The following is a 21,592-nucleotide window of genomic DNA, read 5'->3' as shown; positions in this document are numbered from 1 at the left end:
ATGTGGCTGGCGGCTTAGCCGCTTGAGCCACAGGCGCCGAGCCCAATTTTTTTTTTGAGACAGAGTCTCTGTTTCCCTGGATCGTAGAGTGCAATGACATCATAGCTCACAGCAACCTCAAACTCTTGGGCTTAAGTGATCCTCTTGCCGCTCAGCCTGTCCAATAGCTAGGACTACAGGAAGCTGGAACCCAGCTAGTTTTTCTACTTTTAGTAGAGAGGGGCTCTTGTTCTTGCTCTGGCTGGTCTCTAACTCCTAAGCTCAAGCAATCCATCTGCCTTGGCCTCCTAAAGTGCTAGAAGTACAGGTGTGAGCCATGATGCCCTTAGAGAAAGGAAATTTCTTGTGAGATCAGGGATACGAAGAAACCCACAGAGGAGGGGAGGTTTCCAGGCTGCTTTGGGAAGTGTGGCTTGAGATATGAATTCTAGGGAGGAAGGAGTGGGAAGAGAAACACCTCATCTTTGGGGCTCTGGAAATCTCAATCTATGGCCACATAATCTACTTCCTAAAAGTCTAGCCTCAAACACTATTTTGAAAGGGAAAAAAAGCAGAAGGTTGGCGGGCCCAGCATTTGGCCCTATCCCATTCTGACTTTGGGGTTTTATATTTGGAGGCAATTTGGAAGGGCTTCCACTGATTGGTCATTAATCCAGTGAGTTATTGTCTGCTAAATAGAGGTCACTGAGAGAGAGACATCCAATCTGTCAGGAGAGATCTGCACAGACGCTTTCAGTGGGCCAGGCCTCTGTCCCTCTCTTGCCGGCTTGGGCTTCTCCCTTCCTTTCCCAGCACCCCTGCCTCTCAAGCTATGCAAGATTAGAAGATTAGAAGTCTCTCTCCCTTTGCCTTCTTTACTCTGCCCACCTTCATTCCCTGGGGCAGGATGTGGGTTGCCAGTCTAAGACTGCAAATGAGGTAGGAGCCCTAATTCAGACTGGGATGCATCACCACCAAGGAACCAGCCTTGCTCAAGCTCCCAACTTTCCTCACAGCACTAGAGAATTGTGTTCAGGCATCCTTCGTGGGTCACTGAGCAGACTTTGCAGACCCTCTTGGCTGCCCTACTTTTTCCTGCCTCCCACTCTTATGCTTAGCCAGGAAGAGGGCAGCACCCCTACACCTAAGATGGGGAAAAGTACAGCTTGGATATTTCTCTTCCCATTGTAGTGGCCTTTTTCTTCTTTCAATTCCAATTCTGCTGAACAGGGTCTGCACAGGCTTCTGTGGAGGGGCAGAGATCTGCTCATTCCTAGTGCCCCTTTGTTCCTTCCTACTCGCTTTCTTCATTAGCAATTTCCATTTTACAATCCCCAACTTTGAAATCTTTATTAATACTAAAGAGGAGATGGGTGGGTGTGTGAATTTTATACCACTCTGCCGCAGCCACAAAGTTGTGCAGTGAAACTGGAAAAGAGTGTGGTACCAGGAACCCAGACAGGGTCAGAAATACCCATTCCTAAATACCTCGCCCCAGGCTCCCAGGTCCCAGCTCCCTAGTGAGCAGGGTGGGCCAGGCAAATTTTCTATTGTTTGAGCTGGGTGTAGGATCCTTGTTCGCTCCAAGGCTGCGATCCAAAATCAGTTTTAAAGGAGCCAGCCAGTTTCCCCTTATTGAAAGAATTTTCGTTTGCCTGTGGATGGGTTTGTGGAGGGGAGAAACAGGCAAATATGTGTTCGTCCACCACCGAGGTCCAGAAAAGCAGTGATTAGTGATTGCTTAGGGGGTTTAAAGTGTTCTCTATCCCCTAGTGAATGTTGTGGCTCTGTGGAAATAGAAAGGAAGAGGAAAAGATGTCTACAAAGAGGGACATTTTCTCTAATCTTTACGTTTATTATTATTGCCTTTATTACTTTACACTAATGTCTCTGTCTCTCAATCTTTCTCTCAATTTTCTTTTTTTTCAATTTCTCTTTCTCTCCCCAACCTCTCCTTCTCATACACAAACACACCCAGACACACACAGAGTTGCACAAGTTTTCCTCCCTGAATCCAGGAAGAAATTGTTCCCTCTTCTCTCTCCAGTCTGTCTCTTAATCATGACTTCACTATCAGAGATGATTAAACCCTTTTCCCCCCTCCCATTTTTTCCCAGACCCCAAAGTCTTCCCTGAGACCTTTCTGGTATCCCTCATCACAAGTTCCCTGCCAAAGCTCTTTACTACCCAATCTTTGTCCCCGGGAGTTTGAAAAGCCCCTAGCCTGTTGGAACACCTCCAACGAAAGGGGCACTCTTGGGGCTGCCTGTTCTACCATCTACCCTCCAGCCTGCCAGCCCCAACCAGAGGTACCTGGCCTCTTGGCCAGAAGCCTCTGAGAAAGGAAGAAAAAAGGGAAGAAAAAGATCTAAAAGGCAAGCTGAGATCTAAAAAGTCAAAAAAGAAACCAAACTGGGATCCAGTTGCCTAAATGGGCTCTGTTGTCCAAAATTAGGAAGCCCCCCTTCATCTCCTACCGTACATGTCCTCTGAAGTTTTCTCCAGGTTGTTTCCTTGCTCCCCAACCCTCCTTTTCACTCCCGTTCCACTATACCCTACTGTCTGGTGTAGCCAGAGGGACCACAAAAGGTTGAGGAAGCTTGGGGAGAGGAGGGGTCCACCGCTGTCTCTGGAACACTCCTCCGTCCTCAGCCTGGTTCCAGGCCCAGGCCTGCTTCTCTTCTTACAGGCCAGCAGCTGGCTGGGTGCCCTTTGGGCTCTCTTTTTATTCCTCAAGGCAAAGCTGGGCAGTCCCTGAAGTGATAGGTTCTTCTTTTCTCTCAATTTCCCAGTCATCAGTGGTAGGAGTTAACAGCTAGGAGAGCTGGAGGGTCAGGGAGGTAGTCTCAACTTTTTTATTTTCAGAAGGGAAAGAAAAAATTAACCAAAGGTGCTGGTTCCCTTAAGCTCTGGGAGCTTCCCTGGGCCAAAGTCCCTGACCCACTAGGGCCAACGTTACCTGGGGTCTAATCCTGGAGGTCTCTAATCAGGGTTTAGAGATCTCAGGACAGACTTCTTTGAGGTGGCCCTAGCGGGTCTCTTTGAGGATCTTGGCTTCAGCCCCAACATTGGGTCTGGTTTAGACATTTTCTTTTCTTATTGCTATTAATAAACACAGAAAAATGGGTTCCACCCTCCATCCTCACTTTTCCCCCAACTTGCCCCAGAGACCAACGCTTTAGGCAGGAGACAGGAGCCTCAGGACGTCACAGCCTGAGGCTCTGCATGTGGCTCCTGTTACTGGAAGGTAGGAAGGCCACAGGTTCCCGCTGCTTAGGAGGGTCCCAGGAAATCCCAGCACTTCAACTCACCTGGCCTGACTTAGCTGACCTGGAAGAAATGGGGAACAGAGGCCAGGGACCACTCCCTTCTCATCCCAAAGCAGTGCCTTTGCGTGGGGAGTGAGAGGGTATGAGAGGAAACAATAGCTGGAAACCTTCTCTCACCTTTGTCTTCCCCAGTCCCAGCGGCCTCTCCTGGTGCATCCAGATGGGAGAAGGCAAAAGCCAAGTATCCTAACCACAAAATCACAAGTTAGTGGCTGGTTCTATTTGAAGTTAAGAGAACCAGTTTTCTAAACTGCTTTTGTAGAAAAAGGAGACTTTCTGCCTTCTATTTTATCCCCTAAGCTCTGAGTCAGCAGTTAGGTAGATTTGCAAACACTTCTGCTTTTGGAAATGTCCCGGTGCTCTTTTTGTCTTTTTCCTCCTCTCCAATGACTTCCCCACCCCCACTCCAAATCTGCAGACACCTACATTCTTGGCTCCTTTCTTCCTCCTACGGGCCTCCTCCTTGCCTTTTACTGCTCTGCTCAAATACACCCTAAGAAAAATTTAGCTTTTGTGGCCTTCCTCACTTGTGCCAAGAGTCATAAATCTTGCAGAGCAGAGAGAAATAAACAGGTTTATTCTGAATAATAATAATTATTCTCCTTCTCGTCTGCCAGTGCATTTAAAATTAAGTCATTCTGCTAGTTCTTCTCATCTTAGAAGCACAAATATCCTTATCACCTCTTAGCCCCTTCTGCCTATCCAGAGGTGAGAATCTTAACAGAAACTTCTCCGTAAAGTTCTTACAGCCTCTTTACTGCCAGTCAGTCTGGACCTTAAGCTAAACACAGGGTCCTCCTTTTGTCACCCTTTTCCCAACCCTCCTCCCCCCTACAAGATGTTCTGAGTTTTTTAAATCATCACTCACCGCTTGTTGTCTGTTCTACAAAAAAAAAAAAAAAGGTCTGGCCTTCCTCCTCCCTTGGTTAGAGACCAAGCCTGGAGATTTTCAGAAAGAGAGAGAGAAAGAAGAAATAGAAATAGAGAGGGTGTGGAGGAGCAGAGGCTGGAGGCTCAGGAGGAGGGAGTGAGAGGGAGAAGCGGGAGACCCAGCCACCAGTCCCGCAGGAGTGAAACTACTTCTTTAAAAAGTCCTAGTGTTCTAACTGCGAATGAACTCAAGAGGGGCATCCTGCACCCCCACCCCCCGGCGAGGCCTGCCTTTGACTCAGCCTCCCATAGCTACTTTTCAAATTAGCATAATGGTTCACTAGTGGGGGGGGGGCGAGCTGTGAACTTCACTGGCCTGCGTTGCCTTTGCTCTCCTCTTCCTCCCTGTACCCCCAATATCAGTTTTAAAATTTACCTGTTCTTAAAAATAAAAGGAACACTCTCCACCTTCTTTTCTTCTCCCTCTTTTTTGGGGGGGTGGATGTTTTTTTAAATTTCCACCCTCCCCCACCACGACCACCACCTTCCCTCCTTATCAGGCATCTAAGCTTGCTAAAGGGGGAGAGGTGGGGATGTGTGTGAGCCTGTGTGTGAGTGAGTGTGTGTGTGTCTGTGTGGTTTTTTTTCCCTGTGCAAAAGCAGAGGCCATTGTTACGGAGAGTAGGGCGTACCAGTCTTATAGGGCAACCACACTGTGGCGGCTTGGCCGTGGTGGAGCCGGGAGCTGGATTCTCGGCGAGCTGAGCTGCCCCGGCACCTTTCGGTCTTCTATTTTTTTCCCCAGCTCCCCCACCCCCTTCCTCCTGCGCACCCCCACTCCTAAGCCGAGTGAATTGAAGCGGACGCTGCGCGGCTCCTCTGGCCGGTCTGCCCCTCGGGCTCCCCAGCCGGGGTGGCTTTGGGGGGGGCAACGCAGATTTAAACAGTGGTCTTTTTTCCTTTGCTTTCAAGGAGGGGAGATTTCTCGCCTGCCGCTCGCGCTGGGGCTCGATGTGAATATATATTATGTCTGCCTGTTCTCCCCTCGTCGGTGGCTAAGGTAAGCTGGACTGAAATAGGCTATCAGTTTGTGAATGGCGGAGAGTATGTCTCAATGATTTATGGCCCATATGACTCCAATCTCGGTTCAAGAAGAGTTCACAAGCTTTAAGCTTCCTTCCACGCAGCGACTCTCTCTCCCTCTCTCCCTCCCTCCCTCCCTCCCTCACTCTCTCTCCCTCTCTCTCCCTCTCTCTTCTTGCTTCTCTTCTTTTCTTCTCTTTTCTTTCAGCAGCCAGATCCAAGGCTAAATTTTGCCCCCCGGCTGCTAAGAAGAGACCAACCTTTCTCTCTCTCCCTTTCTTGTTGTTTTATTTTTCTTCCTTCCATTAATTTAAGTCCTGGAAGGTGACTTATCTCCTCTCCCAGGGCTTCCGCTGCTATTGTTACCCTCCCTTTACTTTCCCCGGGGTATGCCTGGAAACGTGGAGTTCTTAGGGGGACTCACCTCCCTTGTCCAGCGAGACCCTTGGGGGAAGCCGGGAGCCACCGGCTCCCTCCCTCCCTCCCTCCGGAGGAGCCATATGGAGCTTGAATTTTTCCAACATGGAGGCAAGGGAAATAGATATGTTTGGCTTGGTAGATCGGTTCCCCACCCCCTCTTGTCCTGGATCCCAGATCTCCGATCCCCATGGCACCTTTCCCTCTTCCCACTGTCCTGTAAGCCAGGCCTCGGCGCGCTCCAGCCCGGAGCACTGTTAAGTCAAGTCCAGAAGCCGAGTTGCTACGGCGCTTTTTAATTCGGTTACCTCCAGCGCCCAAACTTGCTGCTGCCTGCAGGGCTTGGCCCTCGGTCGGCCGGTGTGCTTGGAACCTGCCACTGATAACTGTTTTGGTGTCTTAATCGCATTTTCTTTGCTTCCTTGGGCCAGCATACTCGGCTGGTTGCTCATCGCCAGCCAGCAGTGGCTGAGAAAGTCCGGCGGCGGGCGGCAGTCGGGGCTACCGGGGTGCGCAAACCTTGCCGGCCCTGTCTCACCGCCGGTGGAGTCTCCATTCTTTCCTATTGCGTCTCTGGCTCCTTTGCTTCCCACCGTTGCCTGGCCTCGGTCCTGCGATGGTTTGGGGTTTATTGCAGGGGGAGCGACAGGAATTTGGGCCTCAGGCGTCCAGTCAAATTATTGTTTTATTATTATTACTATCATCACCACCATCATCACCATTATTATTGCTGTAACAATCATTTAGACTAAATAAAGCCAGGGTCCATCCAGCCAACCCCGCCAACGTTTTTATTTCATTCTCTTCTCTATCTATTAATAAGAAACTCAACTGATACCGTTAATTAATTCCCCCTTCAGCGAGGGCTGCTTCCAAGCTAATTTTGGTTAAATCATCAGAGGCTAATGGTAATAATAATAAAGGGACTGGGTCAGCCTGGTCAATTGAACTCTGGTTCTCCCTGGAAGGACCTGCTGCTTTGCAGACCCATGTGTATTTCTAGAAACCAATGGGAACTCAGGGCTACCCCTGCTCCCTTTTGAGTATAAATCTGTGCCATTAAGAAGGGGATTTATGTGTGGGAGGGACTTCCTTCACCTGCACTCCTTTTATTTTCCTATTTTTATTTTCTTTGGAGTTGAGCAGCGGGGCTGAATGAGAGTCTAAGTTTTCCAAGCACATGTCAGAAGAGAGGGTCAGTGTAGAGGTTTTATGAAAAGTGGTGAAGGGTTGGGAAAGAGGGAAAAAATGCGGTCAGAAGTTTTAGGACAAACAAAATCTTATGATAGCTTGATTCTTTATTTTTCTGGCACACTTTTAAAAGGCTGTATTAAAATAGTGATTGCATTTTTTTTTTTTTACCTTGGGGAACCTCAGTCAACAAGGTTTCCAGCCCAGAAAATAATATTGTTCAAATTGCTTTGTTGATATTTTTTTCCTCAGGAATAATTTTCTCTTTTAGAAAGCATTTCTCCCATTTTTGGTAGAAAGGTCCAGCAGTTATACAATTTCTTTTTGCTTCTTTTCTTTTGGAGAAATCAAAGAAAGCAGACTGCCAAGGAAAGGGTGGGAAAATATTGTCTGATGGAAAAAAAGAGAGGTGAGGAGAGAGACCTAGGCCAAATGGTCACAGCACCAACTGGCCTGGAAAATAGAAACAATCCTGCTCCATTTGAGGCCCCCATGGGGGCTGCTGGCTGCCAGGTCCCAGACTGGAGGTGTTGGTACCTGCAGCAGGGCCATGAATGGTTGAAGCTGAGTTTAGCTGGCTCTGGAGGTTAAAAATCTTACAGAAGTTTCTAGGTCAGGCTGCTGTTGTCCTTTGTGGGACGGCCTGGGGGCGGATACCTCACAAGAGAAGATTCCCTGCTGAACTTGTTTCTTCCTGCTGTCTTTTTCTGAGATCCTCTGGTTTTCCTCCAGGCTAGACTTTGCTTGGATGAGAGACCTAAACAGACAGGGAGGGAAGCAAAGGCAGGCGTCAGAGAAGCTGCTGAGCTCACAAGAGGGTGTTGAGGATTTTGGCATCTCCTACTGTTCCCTCCCTTGAGCCACTGTATCCCAGAGGTAGGAGAGGAGTAGGAGAGGCCAGGGGCTAGTGCACAGACCCCAGAGAAGCAATGGCCCTTGCTCGCAGTAGTACAATTCTGTACCTAGGCAGTCCCCAAAGGAGTAGAGTCCTTGTTTTTTAAGTAGAAATGAAAACTGGTGGGATTTTTCCCTTGAAAATTAAAGCTTTGAAATAAGAAAAATCCCCTTCAGGTCAGGGACCTGGCCTCAGCATCTGCCCTGGAGATGTAGGGGAGGGGAGAAGAAAAAACCCTATTGATGTCAGTTCCCTTTTCAGTTCCTAAGATGGATTCGAGCGGAGCCCCAGTCCTCTTCTCCCCCTTGTGTCTCTTCTCTCGCCCCACAGGTCAGCCGCTTGGAACAGACCCGGGAGGAGGGGGGCAGAGAGGGGAAGGGGAGGGTCCGGCTTGTCATGTGACCCCCAGGGGTGCCAATGTCCGATCCTGAGGGTATCAGGCCCTTGCAAGTTGTCACCCACTGCCCGGGCCTCACCCAGCGATGCAGAAAGCCACCTACTACGACAACGCCACGGCTGCGCTCTTCGGAGGCTACTCCTCGTACCCTGGTAGCAATGGCTTCGGCTACGACGGTCCCCCCCAACCCCCTTTTCAGGCTGCCACGCACCTGGAGGGTGACTATCAACGCTCAGCGTGCTCGCTGCAGTCCCTGGGCAACGCTGCCCCTCATGCCAAGAGCAAGGAGCTCAATGGCAGCTGCATGAGGCCCGGCCTGGCCCCGGATCCCCTGCCCGCCCCGCCCGGCTCACCCCCGCCCAGCGCCGCACCTACCAGTACCACTAGCAACAGCAATAATGGGGTCGGGCCCAGCAAAAGCGCTCCCCCCAAGTGTGGTCCTGGCTCCAACTCCACCCTCACCAAACAGATATTCCCTTGGATGAAAGAGTCGAGGCAAACGTCCAAGCTGAAAAACAGCTCCCCCGGCACAGGTACTAGCTCTCTGCCTTCCTCTCATGAGCTTTTGTCCAAGCCAGGAATGTCGCTGTTATTCTAGCCCCCAGCCCCTAGGCGCCCACAAGGCGGCCTGGGGACATTAGCAGGTGGCAGCGCATTTTCGGTAACAACACCGCCTGATGATCCCAGACCTCGCCAACACCCTTTCCCTCCAGCCAGTCTCCACCTGAGCTTTGAGCTCCAGAAGGCTGGGTACTGGGTCTTAGAGACCTTCCCAAGGCCTCAGAGCGAAGAGGCGCTGCTGGAAAGACGAAGATTCATCCAGGATTGATTATTATTAAGTATGATTATTGTGGGTATTAATCACAATGCCCTGGTGTCCCCGGATCCCGGCCTCCAGGCACGGCAGTCTCTTGGCGCCACATTCCAGGGTCCTGCCCACGAGTATCCACATTTACCCTAAGGGTTCTCCTTAGTCACCCACCCTGTCTGCAGGATGGGGTAGAGTAGGGAGAACGTCTTCCCAGATCAGAAATTTGGGATAAGGTGGAGGAAGCACACACGTGAAAATCCAGCCCTAAATAAATGGCCATGCGGCTCTGTGTGACATGATCAAATTTTCATAAGCTGGGGCAGCGAGAGGAGAACAGGTCTCTTAATAAATGCCACTATTATAGAGTGTCCGCTAATGCGACGGGCGGTGGGAGGGGGGTAGTGAGTAGGAGGCGGGGACGCGAAGGGGAGGGCGGCGGGGGCTCTGAGTCCAGGCCTGGATTTATTAAGAAACGATGCATTCAATTTCGGCGTGTTCAGTAATTATCTTTTATTTCATTTTCTCCCCTTCCCACCCCTCCCCCTCGGATCCAGCAGAGGGCTGCGGCGGCGGCGGTGGTGGAGGAGGCAGTGGGGGCGGCAGCGGGGGCAGCGGCAGCAGCGGGGGAGGGGACAAGAGCCCCCCGGGGTCGGCGGCGTCCAAGCGGGCGCGGACGGCGTACACAAGTGCGCAGCTGGTGGAGCTGGAGAAGGAGTTCCACTTCAACCGCTACCTGTGCCGGCCTCGCCGCGTGGAGATGGCCAACCTGCTGAACCTCAGCGAGCGGCAAATCAAGATCTGGTTCCAGAACCGGCGCATGAAGTACAAGAAGGACCAGAAGGCCAAGGGGCTGGCCTCGTCGTCGGGGGGGCCCTCTCCAGCCGGCAGCCCCCCGCAACCCATGCAATCCACGGCGGGCTTCATGAACGCCTTACATTCCATGACGCCCAGCTACGAGAGCCCGTCCCCGCCTGCCTTCGGCAAAGCCCACCAGAATGCCTACGCGTTGCCCTCCAACTATCAGCCCCCTCTCAAAGGCTGCGGCGCCCCCCAGAAATACCCCCCGACCCCGGCGCCGGATTATGAGCCCCACGTCCTCCAAGCCAACGGGGGCGCCTACGGGACGCCCACTATGCAGGGCAGCCCGGTGTACGTGGGCGGGGGCGGCTACGACGATCCGCTGCCGCCCCCTGCCGGCCCCTCCCTCTATGGCCTCAACCACCTTTCACATCACCCTTCGGGGAATCTGGACTACAATGGGGCGCCCCCTATGGCCGCCAGCCAGCACCACGGACCCTGCGATCCCCATCCCACCTACACGGATCTCTCCTCTCACCATGCGCCTCCTCCTCAGGGTAGAATCCAAGAAGCGCCCAAATTAACTCACCTGTGATAGGAAAGGGAGGACGGACGGGCCAGGTCAAAGGCGAAGGGTAGAGGTGAGGAGGACTGCGGAGCTCTGGGAAGGCAGCCTGGAGTTCTGAAAGATAGGCCAGGGAGGTGGTAGCCAGGCTTGCTGGATAGTACGGGCCTGGGGCGCCTTCCCCTCCCCCTGGCCTGAGAGGTTGCTTTTAAATCCTCTACCCTTAGTTCCATCTGCCTGCCAACCCATGAGAAAGGAATCCACAGCAGATTGGAGATGACTCCATCAACCCCAGGGCTCTAGCTCTAGCAGCTGGAATTCCACGCAGGGCAGTGGGGTAGAGGAAAACGAAGTAGAAAAACAAGGCAGAGAAGCACATTTTAAAAAACAGACAAGATGGCTAGGCCATCATCAACCAACTTACTTTCTATCTCTGCGGGTAATTCTCCCAAATTTTAATTTTTTAGTCTCTCAATTCTCCTTTAAAAAAATAAGAAAACACATTTCAAACCCAAGGGCACAAAGCACGTTCCCCTCTCACTTCCCTAAAACCTCAAATTTCCTCCCATCTATGGGAAGTTTATTGGAGTCCCTTCTCTATTTCTAACCCTATGTTTTTCCTGCTCTAGGACATTAATATCTATACCCCACTCCCATCAATTACAGTTGTTAGAGGGCTCAGGGATGGTGAGAGATCCTGAAAGTCAGAGCTGCCTATATCATAAATATATATATATTTTTTTTTTCTTTTAAGGAAAAGTTTGGAGGCCAGAGCAGGCAAGTTGTTAGGACTGAAGGTTTGCCCATTCTGCTGCCTCTGTCTCAGCTCCAGATCCATCCCCCTCTCTCCACAGAAAGCAGTCAGAGACATAAGGTTCTACACTTTTCTTCTGTTGCTCTCTTGACTTAACGTGAAAACAGGGTATATTTGAACAAACTGTCTGTCCCAGGCAGGAGCTGCAGCTGGGCTTGTGTGCCTCGCTCAACCTCCTGACAGGACACTTTTGTTGCACTTAGAGTTTACATTTTAATGGATATAAAAACAACTGTGAGAGATGCCTGGGCCTGCAGAAGTCCAGCATCGCTCAAAAAGCGTGTGTTCTAGTGAACATTTTCATATATATTTATTGGTTATAGCCTGTTAAAATATTTTCTTTTTGTATTATTTATCCCCCCTACATTATGTATTTATATGAGGGAAAAAGGAAAAAAAATTGTACTTTTTTAGTAATTACTTGTTACAAAAGACGTTGTGTTTCCTGTCATGTAAAACCAGCTATTTTAGTTATTGTACTCTAGAATAAAGAGCTGTAGATTTATGTTAAACTCGTACTTATGAGCAATTGTAATTAGTTCTAAAAGGCATGAACCTCAGCTCCTAATCGTCACTGTATAGTCCTGAATTTGTAGAATTAGAGTTAATTCTCACTTGGAACTTTCTTTGTTCTTCTGTAGTTACTTTTTTTCTTTACCTAAAAGAGTTGTCTGTCAAACAATTCTTGAATAAAATTTTCTGTTATCAATTTTATCTTGTCCTAGTAGTCCGACTTAGATAGCAGAGCAAAGCTGCTGACTGCCACATTTCCCTCTAGAGAAGACTAGGATATTGAAGACCCTTTCGTGGCCTGTTTGTCCAGTGCTCAGGTTCCTGTCTCCGCCTTTATGTGTCTCGGCTTTAAATAGGGTTTCTCACACATAGCCTGGAACATTCTGCCAACTTCTTTAGCTAAGGGTTAGGTAACAAGTTGAGGGGAGAGTGCTCTACGTAGGTCTTTCTGTTTGTCCTCTTTACCTTTCCCGTTTTTCTCATTCATTGACCTTTTGTCTGCTCGCTTTGGCCACAGACTCCTTCGCAACGCCCCACCCTGCCCCCAAATCTGGTCAATTACTGTTTCCTACACGCAACCTAAACTTCACAGTCCTCTTCCGGAGCTACAAAGAAGTCGTCACGTGACCCGAAGCCCAACCACCATTGGGTCTAAAATGAAAACAAAGGAAAATGATTAATCTAAAAAAAAAAAAAAAAGAAATCTGAGGCCTAGACTTCTCAGGTCAAACTTTAAAACCAAAGTGAAATTAAATCACTAAATAAAACTCGGGGCGGAGGAAGAGGAGACAAGTGTTTGATTTCTCCTCCCAGAGAAAGGGGAGAGAAGGGTGGGAGAAGCTGTTGGATCCAAGCGTAAATAAAGTGGTCCCCAGGCTAAAGTGAGGCTCTACCACCATTCTCAGGAGAACTTCATTTCTTAGTCGTGATTCCATAAAAGTTTTATCACATTGGAGGGAGGATAGAGAGGGTCTGTCAAAGATGAAATGTCACCGCCGCCCGTCGCTGGAGCCGATAAGAGCCAGGAGACAGGGCGGCTGAAATATGGAGCTAATTCGTTGAAAGAGAAGCGATGGCTGCTTGCTGAAGAGTTGCATAATTCTAATTGTAAGCGATGCACCCGAATTGCTTAATTAGGAGCATATATTTGGTGGTAGTGATTGGGGTAGGGGGAGGACAGTGAGAATCGTTCCAGGCCTTCAGCCTTAAAGCAAGGGCTTATTTTCATTTTTATGTTACATTCTGGCAGTCCAAGGTTAGTAATTATAGTCTTTATGCAACAATAAATAACAATAAAAAAGCAACCTGAATTCTACACCCTCCCCACCACTACTATCACCAAGTAGGATTTTAACTGGATTCGGCTCATCCAAGCAGCAAGTAATTTAGCACTGGGTCAGGCTATAATTTAAAGGCATAAAAGCGTGTAAAGTTTGCTTGGGATCAAATATGTGTAATACTCAAAATTTTTTTCTTTCAAATTTCTTTCTTTCTCTTCCTATTCCCTGAATAACATTTTCTGAATGATATAACCAGATGAAGCGCAATGTTAGGCTCTGGGGGGTGAGGTGGGTTGCTTATTTATCTAGCGGGAGAGAGGCAGGACAAGAGAGAATGTAGCTTGAGTTTGAAAAACAGAGCTTTGGCTTGAAGCTGGAATTACAAACAAAAAAAATAAGAAACGACTTGGCTTGGTGTTCCCTAGTCTTCTATGGGGAGATTCCAGGCATTCAGCGAAAGCAGCCAAAGATGTGGGGAAAATATCTGTGCTATAAGATTCACAGCACGACAGGGGGGCGGAGGAGAGATGTCTCTGGGAAGGAGGGTTCTCTCTTGGCCCCTTTTAACACCAAACCTTTCCAATGTTCGCTAATCTGGCTGTAAAATCTGTCAGCTAGGGTTAGAGAGAGCTTTATCTCCTGCAGAGACAGTCTCTGCTGACCAGAGTTACAGAGAGAAGCTCGAGATCTTGCAGCCAGCTGGCAAGGCTGTTACTAAACTTCCAGAGGTGCTCAAGGGGGTGGCCAGAAAAAGAACCCCCTTGTAGGCCTCCCTGCACAACTTCCAGACAGCTACTATTTGGATTCTTCCGTGCCCACCCCCATCCACATCTCCAAATGGCCAAAATTGTTTTCTTTGGATCTGAGTTGCACACAACTGTCTCTGGCCAGTTTCCCCAGGTCAAAGCAGCTCTTTCTCTTCTGAGCCCTCCAGAGCCTCCTTCCTACGTCCCTGTAGCCCCCACCTCTTCCAACCCCCCTTTTCTGCAGCCCCACTGTCCTCTACCCCCACCCTTCTACTCAAGAGGTCTCTGCCCTTCTTTTTAAATACTCACCACCACCCACGCGGATGTTACATTGACAGAAAGTTTCTAGTCCAGCTCCCGGCTGAGTTGCCATTTCTCTGCTAACCAGCTTTCTCCTCCAGGCTGGGCAGCAGAGAGTGAGGAGGGGGAGGGGAGGCCAGAGCCGTGGGAGTTCTCAAGGCAAACTTTCCACCCAACTTAGCGCCTTCCCTCTGTCCTCATTCCCCCATTCCCCATCTGTTTCCTGGCTCTCTTAGAATCACCTTTCTCTCCTCACCCTTTCCCCCCCACCCCCTACCCCGCCTTTTTTAAGGGATGTGAAATTTCTGCTGTTGCCTATGCTTTCTCAAAGACCAAAATTCTTTGATGCAATAGGAGGGAGCTGTCAGGGGGCTAAGATTGATCGCCTCATCTCCTCTTGGTCCCTCTGACCCACTTATTTAAAAATCTTCCCTCAGATCGACTTTTCATTTTCTGCTTTGAGGCCTAGTTTCCCACCAATTGCTTGTGGCTCTGAGTCGTGTGCCCCCCTCCCTCTAGCAAATTACAACACACCCCAAAGTTCAGATGATCTTGGTTCCCTCAAAATAAAATAAATTTAAAAACATTTCCCCCCCAGGGACCAGAAATGGAATATCATCTCAGTGGTCATTACTTTCACCACCACCCCCATCTTTATATATATATATAGTAGCACAATGGTAAAATGGTAAAAAAAAATGGGAGGGTAAGCACAATGGTAAAAAATGGGAGGGTAAGGCTCTTTGTCCTAGCAGAAAAACTTCCCTCAACCCATACTTTGACCTGAGCTTTGAGAGTGCTCTAAGTTAAATCAGTGGCTACCTTGGTTCTTATTCATGCCTCTGGATATTGAGGCTCGAGTGAGTAAATCTGCATCTTAGACCCTGCCCGTTGGAAAGGAGGTCTCATAGAGGAGTGTGGATGCCACAAGTGAAGAAAGCAGGTGGATGGACATAAGGGGCAGGGCCAGTGTTGTAAACACTGGGCATAGAAGAGAACCCAGGCCACACAGCTATAGAGGCTTGAGGCCTTAAAAATGCCCCTCAGTATTTACCTCACTCCTGTCAACCTGGAAGCGCCTGTCCACTAAGATTGAACTGTTGCTTTTGAGGGGTGGAATGAGGATACTGATGCTGATGATTGCAAATCTTCTTTATTTGCTTCTTAACACCAGCCACTTTCTACTCTTCCTCCAACATTAAGATTTTCATTCTTCTTTCTTTTGGGGGGACAGGGTGGGGAAGAGGCTGTTGCTGGCCATAAAGAAAGCATTAATTTATTCTATTAAAAATATGTGGAAAAGAGGGGAGATTTCTCTCTTAGATTGTCATTTCCCAGGCTCCCACAACCTTCCATCCTCTTAAGGGGACGAGGAAGAGGTTCCTCTAGATTTTCTGGAGAAAGGGAGACCTTGGAGAGAGAATGTGAGCCACTGGTGTAGGAATGGGGGGCTCATGGTGTCCAGGTCGTGGTCCTCTGGAGTTTTTGAATCAATTAAAGCAAATAATGCTCTGTGTTTTCCACCAGGCCCAGACGAGCGATTGGCCGAGGCCGGTCCCGTGACCAAGAATTCCCTGCAATTTCGCCGGAGTCCTGGGTTTAATAGAGAGAGTCCCCATACGCTAGTATTTATCAGCAATATGCAATTATAAAGGCCCAAATTTTTAAAAAGAGAAAGAACGCGAAATCTCCTCCTCCCAAAATCGCTCCATCACATAAACCTGGGGGGGGCAGGAGGGGGGGTCCCTTCCGATCCTCCCTCCTGACGCCCCCCCCAGCAGGCCCCCTCCCCCACCATTGAAAGCCATGAATTTTGAATTTGAGAGGGAGATTGGGTTTATAAACAGCCAGCCATCGCTCGCCGAGTGTCTGACTTCCTTCCCCGCTGTCTTGGAGACATTTCAAACTTCATCAATCAAAGAGTCGACATTAATTCCTCCACCTCCTCCTTTCGAGCAAACCTTCCCCAGCCTCCAGCCCGGCGCCTCCACCCTTCAGAGACCCGGGAGCCAAAAGCGAGCCGAAGATGGGCCAGCTCTACCGCCGCCACCTCCGCCGCTCCCCGCTGCCCCCCCGGCCCCCGAGTTCCCCTGGATGAAAGAGAAGAAATCCGCCAAGAAACCCAGCCAATCCTCCACGTCTCCTTCCCCGGCCGCCTCCTCCGTCCCGGCCTCCGGGGTCGGATCGCCTGCAGGTCGGTTAGCGCGATGGGGGTGGGGTGAGGGGCAGCTCGAAGACCCTAAGGAGAAAGAGCTGTGGGGGAGGTTAAAAAAAAAAGTGGCGAGCCGGTTGGGGTTCCTTGTCCGGTCCATTCCTGGAGTGGAGAAGCAGAATATCCCGCTGGGGTTCAGGCCTAAGCTCAGCCAGCATTTTTCCCCCCACAGCAGACTTTGGAAGCTGGTTGGGAAAGCGCTTTTTCTCTGCTGGAAGAAAAGAATTCGATTGGAGTTTTCACCCGTGAATTGTAGGGGAATGAGTGTGTTGTTGCTGGGATCGATTGTGGAGGCAGGAAAAGATGCGATCCTCCCTCCTCTAGATCTAGGAGAGAGGGAATTGAGAGCTAGGAAGAGAAGTGAAGAACAATCTTTGTGAACCCTGTCCTGGGTTGGGTTGGAAAGTTCCGAATTGAGGGGTCCACTGGGGAGAGGGGTTCTGAGGTTCTGGGTGCGAAAGGGAGCCCGTGGCCCGTGGGAGATTTTGAATGTTTTGCCTTGACCCAGACTGAGGCTGTCGGCTAGGAAGAGAACAGAAAGAACCCGAAAAGCAGTGAGAACAAGGCTCATTAGTTGGGGGGTGGGGAAGGCAGGGGCGACTGATAATACTGTTTTTGGCGGATGGGCTAGTATTTAATCTCAGTTGAACTGAGGTTGGTCTGAGGACAGGGCCTGCTGTGACGCCCAGCCTGTTTTCCTTATAGATGGCCCGGGACCGCCGGAGGCTGGAGGCGGTGGGGCGCGTAGGCTGCGTACGGCTTACACTAACACGCAGCTGCTGGAGCTGGAGAAGGAATTCCACTTTAACAAGTACCTGTGCCGTCCGCGCCGCGTGGAGATCGCGGCCTTGCTGGACCTCACTGAGAGGCAGGTCAAAGTCTGGTTCCAGAACCGGCGCATGAAGCACAAGCGGCAAACGCAGCACCGAGAGCCGCCTGACGGGGAGGCAGCTTGTCCTGGCGCCCTGGAGGACACAGGAGACCCTGCCGAGGAGCCCGCGGCCAGTCCAGGCGGCCCCTCCGCCTCACAGGCGGCGCAGGAAGGTTGCTCTCACCTGCCTGAGGTCACGCCGGGACCCTTGGGCGCCCCGGGTCCCCTGCCTTTTGCCGATCGCTTGGAGGGCGCCGGCAAGCCGAGCTCCGGCTGCACGCTGCGTGGTACGGGTGGTCTGGAGCCCGGACTATTGCCAGAAGACGCCTTCCCAGAGCGGCAGGATTCGCCTTTCCTGCCCGACCTCAACTTCTTCGCGGCCGACTCCTGTTTTCAGCTGTCGGGAGGAATCTCCTCCAGCCTACAGGGTTCGCTTGACAGCCCTGTCCCCTTTTGTGAGGAAGATCTGGACTTCTTCACCAGCACACTCTGTGCCATCGACCTACAGTTTCCTTAACCCGTTTCTTCCTCCCGGCCTTTTGGACCCCTGCCCTCTTTGGCAGTCTGCTGGAAAAATTGAGCCTCCCCTGCCCCCCCCCAGTCGTGTAGACAAGTGTTTTGCTAAAATTCAGGTATTATTGAATTAGCATTTAATCCACTCCCTTTTTTTCTCTTAAAATATTGGGCACTTGGGCCTCTCTTTCAAATCACATAGAAAAATTCCGTTTGGTAGACTCCTTCCAACGAAATCTCAGGAATAAGTAAACTCTAGGGGGGCTTTCTTAAAACGGACAAGAGGGACTTATTTTCCTCTTTTTTTTTTTAAGTTTTAGACTGTAGATTATTTATTAAAATTCTTTAATAGGAAAAGGGGAAAGTATTTATTGTACATTATTTTCATAGATGAAATAAATGTCTTTATAATACAAATGTGAGTGTTTGTATTGGGACCTAGCCCCTTTCCCCACATCCCCAAAGGCTGTCCTCACCCCACCAGGACCTGAATGAAGTTGATCAGGTTCAAAGGCCCACAGGATAAGAAAGCCCCCTGGGCCTGCGAAGTCCGGATGGTACAAAGATAGTCCGATTGATGGCTGCTTCTCCGCCCAGGGCTCAGCGATGAGTTGGGGGAGAGTTGTTGGAAGCTGGGTCCCCCCCACCCCATACACACACAGAGGAAGAGAGACCCTTTGGCACTGCGCGGGTGTTCCCCAGGCCTCTACTTAGAAATAAAGGTGGGCAAATGCAAACAGAGTGAAGGTCTGGGGACAGGTTCCAGGGGCATGGTGGGGGCGCAGACGTTTAGTTGAGTTGCGAGGGATACTAGGGCTTCCCAGGTTGCTCATTTCGGTGCCCGAAGTAGAGTGGAGGGCCTTACTGGGAAGGCAGAAAGCCTGAGAACGGGCAGCCTGAGGCATGAGCTGGGCTCCTGGGAGCTGTAGGACAGCCAAGGAGTGAGGTGGAGATAGGGAAGTAGAGCGCTGTACGAGGGATGGTAACTGGCCTCCAAGTGGGCTAAAAAAGAGGTCGGCTGTGAAATGTGTCGCTGTGGGGCACCCCTGGGGTTGCTGGGGTTAGAAGAGCATCCGAAGAACAGCTAGGCGACAAGCACTGGGAGGCCGAAGCAACATCAGGAGGCACTTGCCCGCAGGGAGAGAAGGAGGAGCGAGGAGAAAGGGAGACCGGGAAGCCAGGAAGATGCTCAAAATGGCGCTTGGGCGGCGAAGCGGGGAGGGCGAGGGAAGAGACTACGGCCGCCATGACAGCGGCTTCGGGATGCGCCCAGCTCAGCCCAGCCCGGGGATCCGCCCCCGCCCTCTCCCGCTGGGCCTTCCAGACGCCAGGGAAGAAAGAGAGCTGGGTAGTGTCCCATTAGTCATTTGCTTTCTGTTTTTTCATTTTTTAAATAAGCTCAACGGATGTTGAGGATGCGAGATGGAAGAAAAGTCTATGGACGTAGGGAGGGAAGGAGAGCGGCAGGTCTGCCTCGCCTAGTCTGACTTTTGATCCTTTGCTCTGGGATTTGAAGCCAGGCCAGGGCTTTCTCCAAATGCAGATTCACCTGTCTTAAGCCAACAACTTCATTTTCCATCCTAACACTATATCCAGTCCCCGATCCCACCTTGTCTGGCTCTTTGTAAACCAAAGATCGATCTCCCGATCTGCTTCCTAGTTTGTTCTGAGAACGCGGAGATTTAAAAGGCCCTAGAAAGCCATCCATCCTCCTTAGGTTTATTTAATATTTCTCTGGCTCAGAAACAGACACTATGGGGCTACTTCCTGGGCCGTTCATTTCCTGGGCCTGCCTTTCAGACTTCTCCCTGAACTAGCAGAACTGGACTTAAGAGTACCAGGCGCTTATAGTCAGCAAGTATCAGGATGAGCTGGGAGCCAACCTAGGTTGTGACACAGAGGACTTGACAGGCAGGCCCTTTACACATTTTTTTAACAGGTCCCTCAGTGTGGAAAGTATACGCATCTTATTTAGCTGGAATTTAATCCCTTAAACTGTCTTAATATGGAACTCATCTCATGCATTAAATAATCTTATGTCATGTTGAATTGCGCTTATTTATCTCATAAATAAATTAATATGGAACAATTAGATGTGTTATTATAATAATATCATGTATCTTAGTTTATTTTCCCTCATAAAATATATAGGTATGAAATAAATTCAATATATTAAAGTAATAATACACAGCTTATTGGCTTGTGTGTTTATTTTCCCCATAAATAAGTGAATATATAATATATTAAAACCACACTATACATCTCATTGGGCTGTGTGTTTATTTCTCCATAAAATATGCCCACAGGCAGTGTTGAACATCTTAAAAATCACTGCACTCTACACTAGCAAAATGAAACAGACATTTCAGCTGAGGCTTTGATTTCTATGGACAACCAAATTAAATAATTTGGTCTAATTAAAAACATTCTTGAAGCTATAGCAGGGTGTTATGAAGATTAAGAATGCCAGAAGAATCTTGCTAATGGCTCACGGCTCACCTTCCAGTTTCTTTGGTCAAAAGTATAGTGCTCTTCATCAGTGGCAAAAACACAGTTTGCTCTGCTGAAGAGAGAATTCCCATCATAGAATGATGATCTACAACACTCAGGGGCCTCTGAGGTGCCAGTTCTCTGGAGCCTGGCAGCTCTATAGACCAGCAGCATCAGCACTACCAGCTATTAGAAATGCAGCATCTCAGGCCCTACTCCAGACGTACTGAATCAGAGCTGAAATTTAGCAGATCCCCGAGTGATTTGTATGCACATTCAAGCTGGAGAAGTACTGCTAGATTACAATGTTACCTTGCTTTCTGCTTTCCTCCATGCTTAAGAATTTTTGATCTACTTTACCTGGCCACTGCCTACCAATCTTCCAACCTAAACTCACTGGCCCAATGAGCAGGGAATTTCTGTTCCTGCCCGGGACTGCATCAGTTCTGATTCCTCATTGCCAAAGTGACCTAGGAGCCAGGAGGGTCCAGCCCATGGCTCAATCTACTTGTTTAGATTCAGGTACTTTGGTTATCCTAGGGGTATGAAGTTCCCAGTCCAGGTATTTCCTGTTGGCTGACTATTGGAGAGAAATTGCAACTCTTTTTACAGGAAACACACAAGACTTTCTATTCCTCCTTTCCCAAATTCACAAAACTCACTAACTCTCATGACACTATGGCATAACAAAGAAGCAATCCATTTCTGGAAGGAAATGATTCTCATTTTCAATCTCCCCACACAACTTCAAATTCGAGGGGATGGCTGGCAATTTGGGATTCATAAAAGGTTGGGAGTCAGGTTTCCTGTGTTCCACGTCAACTCATTTTCCTTGTTTCACTTCTGGGGTCATCCTGTTTAGCCTAAGCCGTCCCAGTTGATATAGGGAAGAAAGGGGAATAGAAAAAAAAAGAAAAAAGAAAAGGGAATAGGAGTAGTTCCTGGACAAGGGGACAGGGCAGCTCATCCCCCAGAGCTAGTGGAAAGTTAGAGGGCAGCACCAAGCTGTTGCTCTTACTTATCCTATCTTGACTGGGGCAAGGGTCTTCTGAGGTCAGGACCAACTGTGAGTGGTCTATAGTGTAGACTGGTTATAAATCGGTTGTGGTTGGAATAGGAATGTTTCAGTGCAGCCCAGAAAGCTGCTGGTCAGTCTGCCCTGCTCTTACTGGATTATTCTTTTAAGATCCATGGCTCATTAATATTATGGTGAAAGCAAAGGACCATTATATTGAGGCATTACTTGCAGTCATGATAACCCCTGAGTCATTAAAAAAAAAAAAAAGTTAACTTATGCCTGGGCAAATCTCTTACCCTTTTTGGACCTCAGTTTCTCATCTTGTGAAATAAATGCTTCTAACGTCTTCTACATTAATATATGCCAAATGCATACTTGCTAGTCTTCACAAGCAATGTATTAAATATTTATTATGGCCAATGTCATGTGCTCTCAAGTGACCCTGGGTGTTTAACTATAAGTTACCTCCCATGTATATGGTCAGGCCATTTTTTTTTTTT

General features: G+C 49.3%; 2 protein-coding genes across 5 annotated transcripts in view; both read left to right on the top strand.

The window, feature by feature from the left end:
- Positions 1 to 11,863, top strand: part of HOXB3 (homeobox B3) — a 41,257-nt gene extending 29,394 nt beyond the window's left edge. Inside the window, exons 3-5 of one of the 4 annotated variants that reach the window (XM_012802971.2) lie at positions 5,151 to 5,238; positions 8,095 to 8,694; positions 9,527 to 11,863. In XM_012802971.2, the coding sequence (XP_012658425.1) occupies positions 8,247 to 8,694; positions 9,527 to 10,365 (1,287 nt within the window). In that variant the 5' untranslated portion in view covers positions 5,151 to 5,238; positions 8,095 to 8,246 and the 3' untranslated portion in view covers positions 10,366 to 11,863. Of the gene's footprint in view, positions 1 to 5,150; positions 5,239 to 8,094; positions 8,695 to 9,526 lie in introns of those variants that run through there. The other 3 variants (XM_012802972.2, XM_012802974.2, XM_023511234.1) reach the window with 3 other exon arrangements.
- A 3,810-nt stretch (positions 11,864 to 15,673) lies between these two features.
- On the top strand, positions 15,674 to 17,998 carry HOXB2 (homeobox B2). The gene is made up of 2 exons (XM_003786462.2): positions 15,674 to 16,182; positions 16,906 to 17,998. The coding sequence occupies exons 1-2, from the start codon at positions 15,795 to 15,797 to the stop codon at positions 17,586 to 17,588; spliced, it is 1,071 nt and encodes a 356-aa protein (XP_003786510.1). The 5' UTR covers positions 15,674 to 15,794; the 3' UTR covers positions 17,589 to 17,998.
- Positions 17,999 to 21,592: the final 3,594 nt, after the last annotated feature.

Source organism: Otolemur garnettii, unplaced genomic scaffold, assembly GCF_000181295.1.
Source record: "Otolemur garnettii isolate 467f Iridium unplaced genomic scaffold, OtoGar3 scaffold00018, whole genome shotgun sequence".
NCBI classification, from domain to species: Eukaryota; Metazoa; Chordata; class Mammalia; order Primates; family Galagidae; genus Otolemur; species Otolemur garnettii.
Note: the sequence above shows the minus strand (reverse complement) of the source record. Positions and strands in the feature narration are given on the sequence as shown.